Raw genomic sequence first — 19,470 nt, 5'->3', positions numbered from 1 at the left:
TGTGTCAAACCCATGTTCTCACCAGATATTAATACAGGGCTTCCTCCAGGGAGGGGGAAAGATCAAGTCCAATACCTTCTCACTGCTTCCGCCCACAAACACCTGGATTTTGCAAATCAAGAATGGTTTGAGGGGGGAAGAAAATGGATGAAATTAAACTCAATACTTTTCCCTCGGTGGAATGCAAAGGCTTACCTTAAGACCTACAAACCACGGTGGCACTGTGGACAGTTCATCTCGCTTGTTTTTGTATTTGTTATTTGTTTTGTTTTATGTCTTTTCATTGTCAAGCTCCAATAGCATTTTTTTTTCTCTCTCTTTTTTCTTTTTTAACATATCGCTATGCAGTCTCTTAAATAGCTTATAACATCTTGAAATTCTCCATCTTCTTCATGGTGGGGCGGAGTCTTTAACCAGGGCATTGTGGGTAAATGCGATGCCAGGCCAATACAATGACCTCACTCTGGCTGTCTTGTTTTAGACAGTGCTCACAATTCAACGTCTCTCTGATGCGCTCATATTATATCTTAATATCATACAATAATCTTTCATCAATTATCATCACAGGAAAGTCTTAATACAGGCACAACCATACCTTGTGCTATACAACTTTTTTTTTCCATTTTCTTTTTTTCTCAAACTGTCACAGTCCAGTTTTCAGTTTGTGGGTAAAGGAAGGGGGCGGGGTGCGATTCAGTGCTTGTTGTCTTAGTAACATGTACTTCCCTGGTCAGTCCACAGGCGTCTCATGGCCTGAGGCTGTTAGCAGTCTTTCCTCAAGGACGCAACGCAACGCACTGGACATTTTTCCACGGCCCCGTGCCGGGCCGAGGAGGAGGGCCACATCTACTGCATTTATCCCCCCCCCCCCCCCCATTTGGAAGGGGGAGTCTCATTCTTTTCTGTTTCGTAAGGGCCAGCGTGACAAGGGTTGGTGCCAGCCAGGTTTGGGGGCCAACCCGCGCGTTTATGAGTTTTCAGGGTTGGTTGGCAAGGCGGAGGGGGTGGTGGGTAAAAGGGGTGGTGTTCGGTGATAGGGTGATGGTGCGCGCCGTGCACACGTGTGTGTGAGTTAGTTGCCATTGGCCGGCATGTCCATGGGCGACGCGTCCTTGTCACTGCCAGATTTGGGCCACAGCTGCTGCTGCAGCTCCTTGACCACCCTCTCCAGGTGTTCCCGGGCCTCCCGTTCCTGCAGCAGGTCCGCCCGCAGCTGCTCGCGGTCCACCTCGGCGTGCTGCAGCTTCATCTGGAGGTCCTCGATCTGGAAAAACACACAACGGGAGTTTGAAACGTTGCTTCGCCAATGGAGAGGCGGGCGTCTGTTTTTGTCGTTTTCGTCTTTCTGGGGGCGGCGGGGCGGGGGGGGATCTTCCTTCCTGTGACTATACTTGGGTAACGTGAGACCCACCAGACGATGTTCAGGGTTATTGTTCTTGAAAATTGCATTAACACAGACAGAGCAAGCACGCAGGCACGAGCGCACTCACACACACACACAACACAAACGAGCGAGCGTACAGACGTGGTGCGACAGACTGTAACACATCAGTCATTCCGACCACATCCGGCAGCGACCGCTTACCCCTCCCACCCAGACCTCTATAAGGCCTCTGCTCGGCCACCAGACACAAAGAACGCCAGACCAAGGCTGAAGACATTATCGTCTTAGACTGTGTCTCTTCCCAAAAGACCACAGACAAGACACTCAACAATTCACTAAAGCCCTAAAATGTCTTTTTCTTAATGACAGGCTTCACAAAGTGCAGTATTCGCTTTAGGCAGGCATTGAGTCAGAGCTGTAGCTACTGTACTACTCTGGCTTGCTCTCTCTTTCTCTCTTTTGTTTTGTCTAATCTGCATTTCCCATGATGCCTGAGGGGAAGTCGACGTCTCTTCCTGTTTCCTCTTTGGGCTAGCACTTATCGTGTGTCTGTGTGCACTTACAGACTACACCCATTTATTTTCGACTGGGGGGGAAAGGGGAAATGTGTTTTTTTTTCTATTCTCTTCTCTTCTCCTCACTATACTGACCTTCAGAATACTCAGCCTCGGAGTGAAAAGAAGAAAGAAGCTTAGAAATGTTGCAATTTGTTAGAAGGCATTTACGTAACTACACCACCACACGGCTAGACTTTATTTTTACTAGGATGTTTGAATGTCTATGTGCATGTGTGAGAGTGAGTGTATATGTGCATGTGTGAGTGTGAGTGTGTATGTGCATGTGCGAGTGTGCATGTGTGAGTGTGCATGCGTGTGTTTGTTTGTTTGTTTGTCTCTCAGTCTGTCAGCTTTCATGTCAAATCATGCTTTTGTTCTTGTGCACGTACAATCCTTCTACAGTAGCCTATATACTTGCACGTCTATCCATTCTTACATCCAACGGCACATACAACCCGTGTTGTTCGTTTGGGGATTTGGGGCCCTATTTTCGCCATGCTATAAAATGTTTGTCAAAATAGAAAAAAAGGCAAAGAAGTTTTGGGATAAGGGGTATTGCACTGGCAAACATATGGCCCTTAGCGTATTACTGTGTTTGCCTGTATATCACTGGTTCCAAAACATTTCAGCCCGTGGCCCAAAACAGAAATTAGATGTTCCCCCCGGGACCCAAACTAGTGAAAATACCAGATCTACAAGCTCATAACGTGTCGCTTCGCTGCGCGTTGTGAGCTTGTAGGTTTCACTACTTTTTTTTTCTCGAATTTATGGAATTTCTTAGATTTTTCATTAATTTCTTCATGACATTACTGAAAATAAAATCATTGGATTAATTCATGAAAAGATTAGCTTTTTGGGATTTTTTTTCTTTCTTTACATTCTAACATTTTGAAATAATAATAATTAACAAGGAAACAAACTTAACAAACTTAACTTACACAATACAAAGTTGTGTTCTTACCTGTGCCGAGTACTTGGCGCGCAGGCGTCCCGCCTCGCAGCCCTTGTCACAGACCCGCAGCTGTCTGGCCTGTTCCAGCTCCCGCTTCAGGCGCACGCGAGACTCGTTCGCCTCCTTCATCTTCTTCTCGCTCTCGGCTCGCAGCCGCTCGATCTCCTTCCGCAGATTGCGCTTGGCCTCCGTGGCCTCCCGAAGCTTCTCCTTCTTGGCTACCCTCAGGAACTCCAACTCCTTTATGGGGGGGGGGGGGGGGGGGGGAGCAGTTAGCATTGGCAGCAGGCACCACATGACGCAACGTTGGCTTATAAAAGAGCGTACTATATCTGCAAGTTTCGGTTGAGCTCGACTGTCAAACTTTATGCAGAGGAGAGCATGAACAGAGAAAAGAGCTATCTATGCTAAAAATAATCATGGCCACATACAGTATGTTCCAGTAGGCTACTGCAACCATGCATCTGGGTTTGGGTTAGGAAACCAAATGGCCAACTACAGTCTTTTTTCCTAAGAAACAAACATGTTTCCCCACTTCAGTGACGCGTGCGTGTATGCATACATGTGTGCATGTCTGTGTGTGTGTGTGTGTGTGTGTGTCTGTGTGTTTGTGTGGAAGCACGCCCCCAGCCTTCTCATGGGAACCTAGCAGTCAGGACAAGCAGCATGTCTGTCATCAAACTTTGTTGCTTCCTAGAAGTGGACTGATGAGAACAAGCCCCATCACAACCGCCACTCCATGCTGATTTCACACATAATGCCTGCATTCACTACCCTTCAGCATGTCACAAAGTTGATGTGTGGATATAAACCTGTTGCATTGTACTTTCAGTCACCTAGGTTGTTAAATCGAGAAACTTCTTTCTTTTGTTGGTCGGGTTTGTGTTTCTAACTTTCTAAATGGCTCTTCGAAACGGAAACTAAATCCAAAAATGGAACGGTGGAACCAGAATGTCCTCCTGCACAGCGTTTGTCCTGCCGGACACAGACTCACTTGTCTGCATTTTCTTGGTTCTCGTCCAAGACCAAAAATAAAATTGGAAGTGGGGCATTTCTCTTCGAACATCCGCTCTTACTTTCTATTCCTTGCCAAGTCATGTTCAGTTTTAGTAGCCATAATCAGCACTAATCCACTTCTGTATATAGTTGCTTTAAGCCGACTGATTTCCCACGGTTTCCTACCTTTCATGTGAGCTTGTCTATCTCCGTGAAAAATAAGGAAATAAAATAAAATGTGACAGATAGAGAGGGATCAGCACTGAAATGTGATTCCCTCGGTCAATAGTGATATGCATTACTGAAATGCAACCTTATGCTGCGTAAATATAGGACATCTGTCAGTGCCTATTCTTTGGCGTGAGCTAGAATATGGACCTACAGTATGTTCCGTGGGAGGTGGGGTGCTCACACAAGCCCTGACAACCTAATCGTGGTGGCTCCTGAGCCAGCTATATTACACCCAGCAAGAGGTTTCAATGGTTGAATTTAGGCATTATGGTACTGCAGAGATGGCTTGCGTTGCGTTTAGGAATGCTATGTATCTAGGAGCAGGGCGGTTCATCAGCCCTTAGCCCAATGAGACTGTGGGAGCCTCAGACTCCCCAGATTCCGAACTTGTAGAAATTGGTTACAGTACCAGTTCATGAGCAAACAATATCACTTGTCAGTTATGTGCTGTTGTCACAGCCGACCCAGGAAGAAGTGTACTATGTCTTGGTTGGTATGTGCTGCACTGTTCGTGCCATTTCCTCCTCTGACAACAGGTATGTGTGTTATCGTCATCTAATGGGCATGTATTGTATTATCACCCAACAGGGATGTGTGTATTACTGTGATTCAATAGGCTTGCCTGTTATCATTATCCAAATGGGATATGTGTGTGTGTCATTGTCATTCAACAGGGTGTGTATGTTTGTGTGTGTGTGTGTGTATGTGTGTGTGTGTGTGTGTGTGTGTGCGCGCGTCTGTGCGTGCATGCGTCTGTGTGCTACAATACCTGCTGTAGGCAGCGCTTGGCCTGCAGGGCTGAGCCCAGCTTCTCCTCCTGCTTGACGCGCATCTTGACGATCTCGTGCAGGAACTTCTCCTTGGACTCCTTGGAGTCCAGGCCGCCGTCCAGGGCCTGCCGGAGGGTCTCCAGCTCCGACTCCAGGCCGCCTGACTCCCCCGCGGCGGTCACAGAGGAGGGGGTGACGGGGGAGGAGAGGGTGTTGGTTGGCAGCGACGCCGATACGATGGCGCTCTCCGCCGACGTGACCGTGCTCGCAACGACGGGCCCTTGTTGGGTGCAGCTGGGCAAGCTCAGGTCCTTGGCGACGGGCCCTAATTGGGTGCAGCTGGGCGAGCTCAGGTCCTTGACGGAGCACGAAGAGGTGAAGGACGGCGACGAAAGCGACGACAACGAGGAAGTGACTGTTGGGGAGAGAGAGAGAGAGAGAGAGAGAGAGAGAGAGAGAGAGAGAGCAGCGGGGTGGTTAGTTTTTCAATAGTTACTCGTTTACTTTTTCTTGTTATGCGTCTAATAGACACCCCAGGTGTGGTTAGAATATTCCAATAATATGTTTTCCCTGTGTTTCTTCCTGAAACCTTCGAGTCAAAAGGCCCACTTTAGTGTCATCCAGAGTAATCTAGTAAGAGAGTGGCGATACGCTTTGATCTCGCCGCAAAGCGGGGTGCTATGGGCTATAGTTCCAAACATTGGAACTATCCCATTGAGATAGAATGAGCACTTCTGCATTCCATTGTTACAATGGGAGTCAACACTAGTGTCGCCACTTTCTTACTAGATTTCTCTGGTGTCATCATAACCCTAACCCCTCCCTCATTATCATAGAACAGCTGTGGCATACTAAATTAACTGGTGGGTGTGGCCACATACAAACATCATTTTAACACTTTCTGTACACTGTACAGAAAGTGTACAGTGGGGGGGCGGGGGGGATCACGGCACTCCATCTTTAACACTATTTCACACACATAGCCTACATACAGTCGGTGTAGACAGTAGACACTGCTGTAGAACTTACACTCCTCTCGGCTCTCCACCTCGATCTCCACCTCAGAGTCTTTGTCCTCTGGCGGCGGTGGCTTGCTGACAACGGCGGGAGGAGGCGGCGGGCAGCAGGGAGGTTCGGGCGGCGGGTGTGGGTGCGGGTGTGGGAGTGGGATCTCCTCCGTGGCTCTCCTCTTGCGGGGTCGGGAACTGGCGGCGCTGGCCCCCTCGCTGGGGGGTTCACCCCCGCTCGGGTGGGAGGTGCTGGGCACGCACGGGGACAGGGGCCCCACCTTACCCAGCGGGAGGGGCGTGAGGGCCACATTCGGGGCCACGGCGCTTTCTATGCTCTTGTAGTTGTAGAAGCTATAAGAGGAGGAAGGAGAGGGAACAAAGGTTAAACTGTTTGTTTTTAATATATTTTTTATCCCACGATTTTGTAACCCATTTTTCACCCCTTTGTCAATCATCTAATGTGATCCTGGGCTCTACACACCCTCCACCAACCTAGTCCCCATATATGGGGGACAAGGGGAGAGCAACGGACTTGAACTCATGCTTCCTTCATGCCTGAGTGTCCAAGTTGCTCCTTTAGCAACCAGTTTCCCTGGTTGGACGTAGCGCGTGGAAGGAACACGTTATTCCAACCAGTTCCTTTCCCCTCCATCAGGCTCCCCGGCTGGCCAGGGGGAGGCAGTTTAGTGACCAGGATTACTGCATGTTTTTTGTGAGGGTACCTACCCTAGGGGATACGGGGAGAACATGCAAACTCCACACAGAACTTTCGCCAACCCCACCTTCGGGTATGGGCACTGATGACGCGGAGGAGGAAACACGCCGCCAGCGCCCACAGCGTCCCGAGCGGGAATCGAACCCAGGACCTTCTAGCTGTGAGGCGACAGCACTACCAACTGTGCCACCGTGCCCCTAGGTTAAACTATTTGGTTCATTTCATCGCGCTCGTAATGTCACAGCTGGAAGTCATATTTAAAATACCGGTAATAATAACGGGAGCGTTTTCTAGTGAGGAAAACTTTACTTTTCTATTCTCCTAACGGGGAAGAGCAATGACAAGCATAGCACTCTGTCAGCCACTCGATCATATTTTGTGAGAACATGGGCAACATCAAGTGCGAGTGTGTGGTGTGGTGGTGTGAGCTCAGCTGACGTGGCAGAGCAGCAGCAAGTGGGTGCTTGCTAGTATGAGTGTGTAACAAGTGGTGGTGGAGTGTGGGAGGCAATGGTACAGTCAAACATCAATGCCCCCACCCCCACCCCCACCCCTACAGCTCGCCATCTGCCAGAACACCAGTGGTGTAAAGTAACTAAGTACCGTATATTTACTTAAGTACTGTACTTAAGTACAATTTTGAGGTATTTGTAATTGAGTCTTTACAATTTCCAATAGTTCTACTCTACTCTACACTACATCGCAGAAGCAAATTATTGTACTTTTAGTCCACTACATTTATTTTAAAACGTTGGTTACTAGTTACTTTGATTATTATCATCGATGCCAATACTTTTGTACTTTGGCTCAAGTACATTTTAAATTCTGGACTTTTCCATATTACAGTATTGATCTTTTACTCAAGTAACAAAATGTAGTATTTTTTTCACCATAGCAGAAGACCATGCAGCCACTTCTCAAAATGGCCGCCATCTCACCCAAAACCATACCAGCTTGATTTTTCTTAATCACGTCTCATTCCTATTCTAACAGACGAGTCACGTTTTCTACAAACTGTCACTTACAGAGACCATCTGCCATTTTGTTTCTTAATGTCATACAGTGCGCATTGGGCTCACCTGTCTCTGAGTAGGGCCAATGGGCGACTGCAGGAGTCCTTGTCACCAGCAGAGAGGTTAGGGGACCAGGGTCTGAATGCCGAGGGCCTCTGTCTGGGTCCCTGAGAAAAAGATGAACAAAACATGCTGTAATGCTTTGCATAATGTACGTTTAATTGTGGTGCATGTACACACACCCAAACAAACTCAAGTTACAGTTCAAAAGCTAATTAAAAAGACGTGTGCCTCATCAAGTCATTAGGTTAATTGCCAAAGAGAGATCGGCTAAGAAGAATTAACACTGAACTAGAAAAAGTACACCAGGTCAGGCCAGCGATGTTCAGAATTCAGTCAGGAATATGAAAAATCAGACAGATCCGTCTTGATCACACGACTATAGAGACTATGTGTTCCGATTTGTGTGATGTTTGGACAAAATATGTAGGAGTAATATAACAAAATGTGCCTCCTGGTGGTGCTATAAAAGGCTGAAATTGTGTGTGTGTGTGTGTGTGTGTGTGTGCGCGTGTGCGCGCGCACAGTTTCACGTTGATCGAGCTAACGGTGCCGGAGATTAGCTGCTCGCAGACAGACAGACAGATGGACGTACACATACAGGGATGAAAAACGTAAGCCTTTGGCATGGCGGAGACAACAACAACAATAGTATTGTCTTATCATACATCGATGAAATAAGAGAGTAATAATACCCACGTGGGATATTTTTTAGGAAATATTGATCTCTGTATGGCACATCAATCATTATATTGTGGTCATATTGCGTTACATAGCTGTCTCAAACTTCGCTCTATCTCAGTAAGCGAATACATAGGGCTGGGGATAGCTAGAGTTACCATAGTTAGCATGGTTTGCCAAATCTAAATTTAAGCACTGCCCTCATCCCCAAAAGTTGTGTATAATATCACATGACATCGAGGTTGAGTCTCATTTGGAGGGATACGGCCCATCACCGTGGTACCTAGTTAAAATATAACTTAATATTTTACCTAATAAAATAAATATGCTTCTCCATAAGTCATATGTAGTCTTATTAGGCATCATAGTTTCTAAAAATGACTCCTTACTAGAAAGCTTCCTTGCTTTTGTGAGGATAGGTACCCTCACAAAAAACATGCAGTAATCCTGGTCTCTATACTGCCTCCCCCTGGCCAGCCGAGGTGCCCGATGGAGGGGAAAGGAACTGGTTGGAATAACGTGTTCCTTCCACGCGCTTATACGTCCAACGGGGAAACTCCCCCCCCTGTCAGGTTAAAAAAGCTTTCTTGCCAACAGGACATAGCCTTAAAACTCGATGTCCAACTGCACACACCTCCTTATCTGCCTGAACCTGAGCAAAATAAATAAATAAATGAAAGAGGAGAAAAAAATACCTTATTGGCTGAGGCGGAGAGGGACCGTAGCCAATCATGTTGCTTGTCTTTCTCGGACGACGGGGGATGCGATGGGAAGTCTTCGTGTTTCGACTTCTTGGCCGGAATGGGATCGGATGCCTGCGAGAAAACGAAATGAAAAGAGACACTTCTTTTAGATAGGCAGGGGATAGCTGAGAGAGACAAGGTCAAGTTGAATTCTATTCAGAGAGAGAGAGAGAGAGAGAGAGAGAGAGAGAGAGAGAGAGAGAGAGAGAGAGAGAGAGAGAGAGAGAGAGAGAGAGGCCCTTCTCCTGTGGCCCACCAACCTGCCCGTTAGCAGTGGTGTAATGTAACTAAGTACATTTACTTAAGTACTGTACTTAACTACATTTTTGAGGTATTTGTACTTTACTTGAGTATTTTAAATTGTCAGTACGTTTACTCCAATAGATTTCAGAGGCAAATATTGTACTTTTATGCCACTACAATTATTTGACAACTTTAGTTACTAGTTACTTTGTACATTTTGATTATTATGACCAAACATACATTAACCACTTCAGCCCTGCAAACATTTCGGGCCAATCGAAAACTACTTTTGGTACTTTAAGCACATTTTGAAGCAAATTCTTTTGTACATTTACTCTAAGTACATTTTCAATTCCGGACTTTCACTTGTAACTATTTCTATACTGCATTATTGATACTTTTACTTAAGTAAAAAATGCCAGTACTTTCTCCACCAATGCCTGTTAGTGGGACATTGTGAGGCTCAACTGTGCCCACTTGGCAGCGTGGAATGGTTGTCAGGCTAAAATGTCAGTGAACTGAAAATGCACCCAGCAGTGTCAGACAGACCATTATCTCTGTGTGTGTGTGTGTGTGTGTGTGTGTGTGTGTATATGATAATATGTGTGTATATGTGTGTGTGTGTGTGTGTGTGTGTGTGTGTGTGTGTGTGTGCGCGTGCGTGCGTGCGTGCGTGTGTGTGTGAAACAAAAAAATCAACCACACAGGTGCTGTGAGTGTGTGACTACGAGCATTGTCGTTGTGTGTGTGCGTGCGTGCGTGTGCTCTCATGTTTAAATATAGGAGTGGTGTTGACTGTGTGACCGACCGTATGGTGTGTTTGTTATGGACAGGCCCAGGAAAGGTGCTCTGGGGTTACCAGGGTGCCAGACTACGCATGCACTTGCGTGCACAGACACACACACACACACACACACACACACACACACACACACACACACACACACACACACACACACACCATCCAAACCACGGCACCTGTCACACCCACGCAGTTTGCACACAACTGGCACTGGCAAAATCCGATATAGCAAGGTATTTGTTCATCAGGCAGCCAAGAGAGGATGCCAGAGGTGACAAGGGCAGTCACTGTCTGTCTGTCTGTCTGTCTGTCTGTCTCACACATGCACACACACGCACACACACACACACACACATGCACACACACACACACACACACACACACACACACACACACACACACACACACACACACACACACACACACACACACACACACACACACACACACACACACACACACACACACACACACACACACACACACACACACACACACACACACACACACACACACAAGGCAGGCTTTGTTCCCGTTTCTCCGCTAGGCTTGCTGTGTGTGGCTATGATGACCTCAGCTTCTTGCTCTCCCAGCTGTGGCTGTCACTAGCTACCACACACACACACACACACACACTGTATGTGTGCACATATTCACCCACGCACGCACGCACGCCTACAATACATCCATGCCTGACACACTCTGATAGCCGTGCAGAGTTGATTTTGTATGATAAAAAAACCCATTGCCATTCTTACTGCATGAACAGAAACATCTTTCAGAGTGGGCATATACAAACGTATATCGTTGATGTCGGGCAAATACCTTGTAACTCCATATTTAAACTGTATAATTTCCGTCATTTCATTAATGACTTGAATGTGAAAGTTGTTAAGCCAAATAAAAGTTGTCTGTGGGTTAATTTTTTTTTTTGTTTCCTGAAAAGTAACAGTTTAGAATTTTTCCACCCGACAGCAATGACGTCCTTTCCTAATATCAAAACGTTGGATATTACTCAAGCTGCTTCCCCTTGAGTGTAACGTACAGGGCGGTCAAGGCTTGCTCTCTCTCTCTCTCTCTCTCTCTCTCTCTATCTCTCTCTCTCTCAAAGAGAAACCCAAGAGTTCATTTTAGAGCCTGATCAATGCTAGATTTTTGGCTCCGATGTCTATCCAGATTTTGGATATAGTCCTAGACTAACGATTAGCTTCATTTTGCCGGTGCATGCATGCGTGCGTGCATGTGCGTGTACTGGCTGCAGACAGCATCTCTACTAGTCAGCTGTGAAATGGACAACTGCGCGCTCGCTCAGTGTGCGCACTGAACCCCAAGAATGTGTTCAAGAACAAATGTACACTCTTGGAATTAAATGGATAAAATAATGTCCTTGTGTCACAGACAAGACATCCTCTCTGTCTTAACCCAAAGACAATTGTTGTGCGGCTCTCTTTCACCCCGCAAACTCGTGAGTGGAAGAAAGGGTCCATTTCCTTTGGGATTACGCAGCAGAGCACTGGAACACACTCTGGTTTGTGGCTGTATACTAGTGTCTGGCTGTGCACTAATGGTTGCTCACACACACACACACACACACACACACACACACACACACACACACACACACACACACACACACACACACACACACACACACACACACACACACACACACACACACACACACACACACACACACACACACACACACACACACACACACACACACACACACACACACACACACACACACACACACACCTTTCAAGTGCATTCAGAGAAGCGTTAACAGGTGTTCATTTATAACCAAGTTAGTATCTCACCTACCCTCTCTCTCTCTCTCTACTTGCATGACCATTTTGGGCCATCGTCCTAAGCCTGTGTGTGCGTGTGTGTGTAATTGTAATGGGACCTGGTGTTGTGCGTAGCAGGAAGGTAGTGTGGCTAGACAGGCAAATACCACAGAGGTACTACGTACTACTCCCACAGCCACTCACATAGCAGCACCTGTCCTCACCACACCGCACGCACAAATGAAATGCTAAATTGTGGCGCTTCATGGTCATTCTACAGGCCAGCCTAATAGGGTAGAAGAATTATTCCAACCTGGCTTGTATTGGGCTGCTCTGAATCAATACTATAAAAATAATTGCTATTTCATTTTAACTAAGTACTTTGAACACATTTTATTTTATGTCTTCTAAAGACATATAGTACTAACATTGGATACCAGGGTTAAATCCTATATTTTCTATGGGGCTTTTAGGGGGGTTTTGTTGAGTGAAAAATACAAAAAGCCCCTTTTCCACCAGGGTTAAATCGCGGTTCAGTTCTTTTTTGAACTCTGAACCAGTTCAGAGTGTTTCCCAAAACAATGGCCAGCAGTTCCGTGAAAGCGCGAAGGTTCCAAGAATCTAGAACGAAACCAGTTCTAGAACCAAAGTTATTAGGGTGGAAAAGGGCCCTGAGAAGAATGCTACACACTTACGTGGAGTGTGGAGTTCATTTAATTCTGAAGCCGTCCATTTCTACACACACTCAGAGTCAAGTGAACACGATTCACATTCCCTGTGCAGTTTGTAGGTTATCCCACAAAGTTATGCCCTACATGTCTGTCTGTGTGTCGCAAAGTGGGCTAGAGAAGCTACAGTGCCTGGAATTCAGACAACAGAGGCAGACACACAGACACACACACACACACACAGATGGACAGACGGGCTGAGCGAGCGCCTCTGGGCGAAGTCTGCCCCGCTGCCACGTGCCAGCCCGTGTCTCGTGGATTACGCTCAGCCAACGACAGTAATGGCTCCCGATCAACGGGGGCCAAATCTGGCCCCGTTAATCTTGGCCAGAGGAGAATGTACGGGTCAACAATTGGCAGCTGAGCCTCTGGGATCAGCGGTAGGGGTGAGGGTGTGGGGTGGGGTTGCGGTTAGAGGTGGGGGAGGGGGGAGGGGGGTTAATCTGTGTATCTAGATTACTGAACAGTTGGCCCGAAGGGTGGAGGCATGCGACATACGGACTGGACAGACAACACACAGACAGACAGACGGGTGGGAACGTCTGTGGAGGGGGGAAAAAAGTGTGTGTGTGTGTGTGTGTGTGTGTGTGTGTGTGTGCGCACAAGCGTGTGTGTGTGTGTTGGGGGGGGGGGGGGGGGGGGGGGCACAGCCATCTTAACCACAATTTAAACCACACTTCATTGACTGGGGCTCCCCAGGGCTCTATCCTTTGCCCACTACTTTTTTTTTCTCTCCTTCAAACCCCTCACCATCTCTCCTTCAAACACCTCACCATCTCTCCTTCAAACCCCTCACCATCTCTCCTTCAAACCCCTCACCATCTCTCCTTCAAACACCTCACCATCTCTCCTTCAAACCCCTCACCATCTCTCCTTCAAACACCTCACTATCTATTCTTCCTTCAAACCCCTCACCATCTCTTCTTCCTTCAAACACCTCACCATCTCTTTGCCACAAAAGGCTGATCTACAAGCTCACATCTCGTTGTAATCTCGTTTAAAACAAGGCAAATTGACGGTATACAGGTTACACTGTGGTTAAGGCCTGGAACGCATCTGTGTCACCTCAGCTTTTAACCACTTAAACCATGATTTTAAGGGTGGAGGCATGCGACATACGGACTGGACAGACAACACACAGACAGACAGACGGGTGGGAACGTCTGTGGAGGGGGGAAAAAAGTGTGTGTGTGTGTGTGTGTGTGTGTGTGTGTGTGTGCGCACAAGCGTGTGTGTGTGTGTTGGGGGGGGGGGGGGGGGGGGGGGCACAGCCATCTTAACCACAATTTAAACCACACTTCATTGACTGGGGCTCCCCAGGGCTCTATCCTTTGCCCACTACTTTTTTTTTCTCTCCTTCAAACCCCTCACCATCTCTCCTTCAAACACCTCACCATCTCTCCTTCAAACCCCTCACCATCTCTCCTTCAAACCCCTCACCATCTCTCCTTCAAACACCTCACCATCTCTCCTTCAAACCCCTCACCATCTCTCCTTCAAACACCTCACTATCTATTCTTCCTTCAAACCCCTCACCATCTCTTCTTCCTTCAAACACCTCACCATCTCTTTGCCACAAAAGGCTGATCTACAAGCTCACATCTCGTTGTAATCTCGTTTAAAACAAGGCAAATTGACGGTATACAGGTTACACTGTGGTTAAGGCCTGGAACGCATCTGTGTCACCTCAGCTTTTAACCACTTAAACCATGATTTTAAACTTTAGCTGTTGGTGTGCAAATCTTTTCCCTGGAATATAAATATTTTAGAAACATAGGGCTTTCAGAAAACTGACTTAGAAACATACAGTAGGGCTTTCAGAACACTGACTTAGAAACATAGGGCTTTCAGAAAACTGACTTAGAAACATAGTGCTTTCAGAAAACTGACTTAGAAACATAGGGCTTTCAGAAAACTGACTTAGAAACATAGGGCTTTCAGAACACTGTCAGGATTTAGAAGACATTTTGTAGAATCTGGTCTCAGGTCTTAATGGGTTTTTACGCAGCAAAGGGAGACGGACGTCAACAGTCGTAGTCTGCCTAGTGCCACTGCCCACCTACTGCATCCCTGCCCTGGCCCGCTAGGCTCCTCATGCCAGTCCCCGCAGAGCAGCAAGTAGGCCACAGTGTGCACGCACGCACGCACGCACACACACACACACACACACACACACACACACACACACACACACACACACACACACACACACACACACACACACACACACACACACACACACACACACACACACACACACACACACACACACACACACACACACACACACACACACACACACACACACACACACACACACACACACGACAGAGGAAGGGGAGAGCCACTGCTGGAAGGGGGCCAATGTGTCACAGTGGTGCACCTGACTGTCTAAACATGTGACACAACCTAGAATCTAGTAGCAGTGTGTGCGTGCGTGCGTGCATGCGTGCGTGTGTGTGTGTGTGTGTGTGTGTGTGTGTGTGTGTGTGTGTGTGTGTGTGTGTGTGTGTGTGTGTGTGTGTGTGTGTGTGTGTGTGTGTGTGTGCGTGCGTGCGTGCGTGCGTGCGTGCGTGCGTGCGTGCGTGCGTGCGTGCGTGCGTGCGTGCGTGCGTGCGTCTTTTGCGCATCTGGCCGCCTGCCAGCCTATCACCAGATTGGGCAGGAACCGCTAGGAGCAATGCTTCATGGGAGGAAGTGAGAATCTAAAAAGGTCTGGCGGAGGGGAAAGATGACACCGCAGCGACTGTCTCGCTGGAGGAGGAGGAGGCGCGCGCACACGGACACACAAATATTGTACAGCACACATACACACATGCAAAAGGTGTGCCCTTGACTCACTCTCCACACACACACAAACACACCCACGGTACGCTGTACATGAAGGGGAGTGGAGCACGTTTTATTGGAACACCTGACAGCCCCTTGGCCTGATAAGCCTCCTCTCTGCATTGCAACACACACAGGCTGCAAATCACAGAAGAACGAGAATAGCTTCAAAGGCACATGGAATAGTGTACGCGTGTTACTGTATGTGTGTGTATGATGTACGCGTGTTGTGAGTGAGTGTATGACTGTGTGTACGCGTGTTGTGTTGTGTGTGTGTATGACTGTGTATGACTGTGTTGTCATTGCAGGACCTTCTTTATGATCTGCTGCAGATTGCATGGCATAGACAGGATGTCACACCTCTGAGATAAGGCTTTCGATTAGGCGGTGTGTGTGCGAGACATGCCCCGACAGGTCCTATAGCGCGCCACTCTCTCTCTCCCCGTGAAGCTCGGCTCGGCCGCAACACCTCGCAGCTAAGAATCTCACACCTCTCCGCAGCCTCATAGTATCTATATGTGTGCGGAGTGAGTGTACTGTAAGTCCTCATAGTATCTATATGTGTGCGGAGTGAGTGTACTGTAAGTCTGCGAATAACCTTGAGACGAGAGAGTGACAACACCTGTAGTCATGAGTTGGCGGGCGGACGGACGGACAGACAGACGGACGTATGGACGGACGGAGTGGGAAAGGGGGTGAGAGTGGCAGACTGGCCTCAGCTGCCACAGTATAGGGGCCCCATGCACTGACGAGCTTGTGCGAGGGAACACATGCGCTCCGATCGCGCCTGTTCTCTCGAGTAGGTGTGTGTGTGTGTTCTTTGTGTGTGTGGTGCGTGAGAGACAGGATGGGTGGAGTAGTAACAGTCGTCTCAGTTTCTCCTTCGTCTGTGGCTTTTGAAACCCTCGCATTTTGCAGAACACTTCCTCTGGCTGCAAGCTATCGGCATTAGTCACACAATATCCTATCAATAGCTGCCATATTGACATTCCACCGCTGTGTGTGTGTGTGTGTGTGTGTGTGTGTGTGTGTTGTGTGTGTGAGGGGGGGGGGGGGGGGGGGTAACAGGGGGCAAGTAGCAGAACAGGCTAGACACTTTCTTCGTCAAGCTAGCAATCAAAAGTCATGACTGACTACCGCAAAGATGGTTTTGCACTGGCTATCAAGTCATAGAAGGGACGGTGGGGTGTACGTAGCCAAGGAAATTATGCTTTCTTAAAACGCGGTCTGAAAAAAGTGTCGAAACTTCCTCAGGCACAGTTCTATTTATTTGGGGGGGGGGGGGGGGGGGGACTCCTAAGACTCTATGGTGTTGAAAACCAAGTGTCACCAAAAGACGACAGTACTCTCCCAGCCGAGGGCGTCTGCTTTTTTGTCGCTAAGTACAAGCGTCACTGTCCTGACACAATCTGTCATTTGCATCTATCACTCTCATGTTCTATCCCTCCCTCCCTCTCCTCTGTCTGCCCCTCTCTCTCCCCCCCCTCTCTCTCTCTCTCTCAGACTGCATTTCCTGTGTCGTAGATTACAGGATGTCCTCTCCAAACAAGCAGAATTCCATTCAACAAAAAGCAAAGCAAGCAAAACGAGACAGACAGAAACTTCCAGCTAGCATGGCGGCATAAACAAATAAACCACGCTGGAATTAAGAGCTTATACGATCCTCGCAGGCAGCGATCGCACGCTCAGCCAGTTGGAGTGCATACCACTTGGGTATACAGAAGGGCTTGCAGCGACATTATGGATTTTAAGCACCCGTCTTTTATCTAATCTTTCTCGTCTATAAACTGTGCACGGCACAGTAAAATCCTCCTCTGTGTTAAATAACTCTGCAAGTGCACGAATGGAAACAAAACGGACACTCTGATGTCACTAATGGATGGATGGATACACGAACACTGAGGGTTTATTAGTTAGTTAGTTTAATGTATTGTCCACGTGTGGAAATTTGTCAGTAAAACAGTAAAACACAGTTTTTTACTGTTGAGACCAAATACAAATTGACTGTGTGCATTCAAATCATCTTTTACAGGAAAGAACCCAGATTGTCCGGGAAAAACCAAGAAACATGTGTAGTCATATTAATTATTTAGAATAGTCTACAAAGAGACACTGGCCAGTTACAATGTATGTCACTCATTGTGTCATAATGCCATCTATTTGCCAAGAGAGTCAGACCTTGTTACCTTGTTTGCTAAATAAACGTGACAGCGATCAATGACAGGGTGCTGTCGCCGACAAAAGGCCTGGAGGCGCTAAACGGGGTGCATTAACTCAAAGCTAACATCCTCCCAGACTAAAGCCCAAGATGAAAAAGCCAAACAACCCGTTCTGCTAAGCTAACCCTACCAATACTGCAATGTAGAACTACTCCGTTACATGTAAAAAGGTTTGGAATTCAAAATTTACTTGAGTAAAAGTACAAACTTTTTGGTATCAACATGTAGTTAAAGTAACCAAAAGTATAAAGTACTCTTTATGCAGAATGTCCCATGTCACGTTTTCAAATGTATGAAAACCATTTCTACAATTAACATTGACTTTGCAATAACAATTGAGATAGAAATGCCAATCAATGGGGATCCATAGACTAATGCATGTCAAATTGGGGGTTCTTGAAATTAAACGGGTTGAGAATCACTGCTAGAGCCGTAACAAATCTTCTCTTATGGGGGTCCCTGCATGGCATATCATTTCAAATGGGGGATGGGTGCGTGTGAATTCTGGGGTCCTTGTTGGACCGTGTGAGTTTGGGAACCACTGCTATATATATATATATATATTATATATAGGCGTGTGGCCCCTCAAGTTCATGTGTGATTGTGTAGAGGCTGACGTGCGTGGTCCCTCAAGTTCAAGTTCTGATTGCACTAGCTGTCTGTCGGATCCCTGGCGCCTGACGAACCAGCTGTATAGCTATAACGTTTACACGGTAACCCCCCCAACCGCCCCCTCAGGTTGAGCTGTTGTTTTCGTCTGCCTGTGTGTGTGTGTGTGTGTGTGTGTGTGTGTGTATGTGCGTGCAGGGTTATGTTTTGTCTGGGGAGCCGACTTCCAGCGGTTGTCGATGCTAATTCCTCAGTCAGAAATGCAGCTGTGTGAGCGGAGGACTCCCCTTGAGACATAAATCGTAAACACATCCCTCCTCTGCTTTATACGTGTGTGTGTGAAGCTCCTCTCCCTCTCCCCGTGTGAGCGTGTTTGAGTGTGTGTGTGCGTGTACGCCCGCGCATGCATGCAGGATAGGTGGGTGCAAAGTAACACACACATGCAGTCATGGCACCACCATCACCACTGTAGAGAAAGACTAGTGGGATTACTCCACTGTGTGTTTGAGGGTTAGAACATGCTCACACGCACGCGCGCACACACACACACACACACACACACACACACACACACACACACACACACACACACACACACACACACACACACACACACACACACACACACACACACACACGGCTCCAATTTTGGCAACTAGTTGATCCCATCCCAGTCTCCTTGGCTGTAGATTCCCAGAGAACAATAGGGCTTCTGTGTGTACAGAGAAGTAAATAGCAGAGAAACGCTTAACAGTATAAGAGCATTGCAGTGCAAAAAATAAAAATCTGTGATCTGTGATATTTCTATGGCGCAGTTCTGGAGCATTGTGTGCACCAGAAAACCAGGGGGGGGGGGTTCGCTGCTGACTACACTTGGAATGACCTCATCTAATATTCCCTTTGATACAGTTAAGGAGATAATATTTTCCCAGGCTCAGCACATATAAGTGAGTGTGTTTATTATTCCTATATGCCAGTTTGGGAATTATGAAAGGGGGGGCAGGCCTTAACTTGTTGAGCTGTGGTGCAGTACATCTCTGTTCTGGTGGCGAGGAGGAGAGGCGTTCAAAAAGACACAGCACTCCAAGGCAAAGTAAGACACCTGCCAGGCATTGTATGTGTATTGTATGTGTATTGT

General features: G+C 47.4%; 1 protein-coding gene across 1 annotated transcript in view; it reads right to left on the bottom strand.

Moving 5' to 3' along the window:
- Nucleotides 1-867: 867 nt before the first annotated feature.
- skia (v-ski avian sarcoma viral oncogene homolog a) overlaps nt 868-19,470 on the bottom strand; it is a 77,527-nt gene continuing 58,924 nt past the window's right edge. The window contains exons 2-7 of the mRNA XM_083769591.1: nt 9,065-9,184; nt 7,695-7,795; nt 5,920-6,251; nt 4,890-5,305; nt 2,903-3,133; nt 868-1,264 (exon numbers count right to left, since the gene is read on the bottom strand). Coding sequence (XP_083625717.1) covers nt 1,073-1,264; nt 2,903-3,133; nt 4,890-5,305; nt 5,920-6,251; nt 7,695-7,795; nt 9,065-9,184 — 1,392 coding nt within the window. The 3' untranslated portion in view covers nt 868-1,072. The remainder of the gene's footprint in view (nt 1,265-2,902; nt 3,134-4,889; nt 5,306-5,919; nt 6,252-7,694; nt 7,796-9,064; nt 9,185-19,470) is intronic.

The sequence above is a fragment of the Protomyctophum parallelum genome (assembly GCF_964188405.1).
Source record: "Protomyctophum parallelum genome assembly, chromosome: 7".
NCBI lineage: Eukaryota > Metazoa > Chordata > Actinopteri > Myctophiformes > Myctophidae > Protomyctophum > Protomyctophum parallelum.
This window is presented reverse-complemented; position numbering and strand designations above follow the sequence as displayed.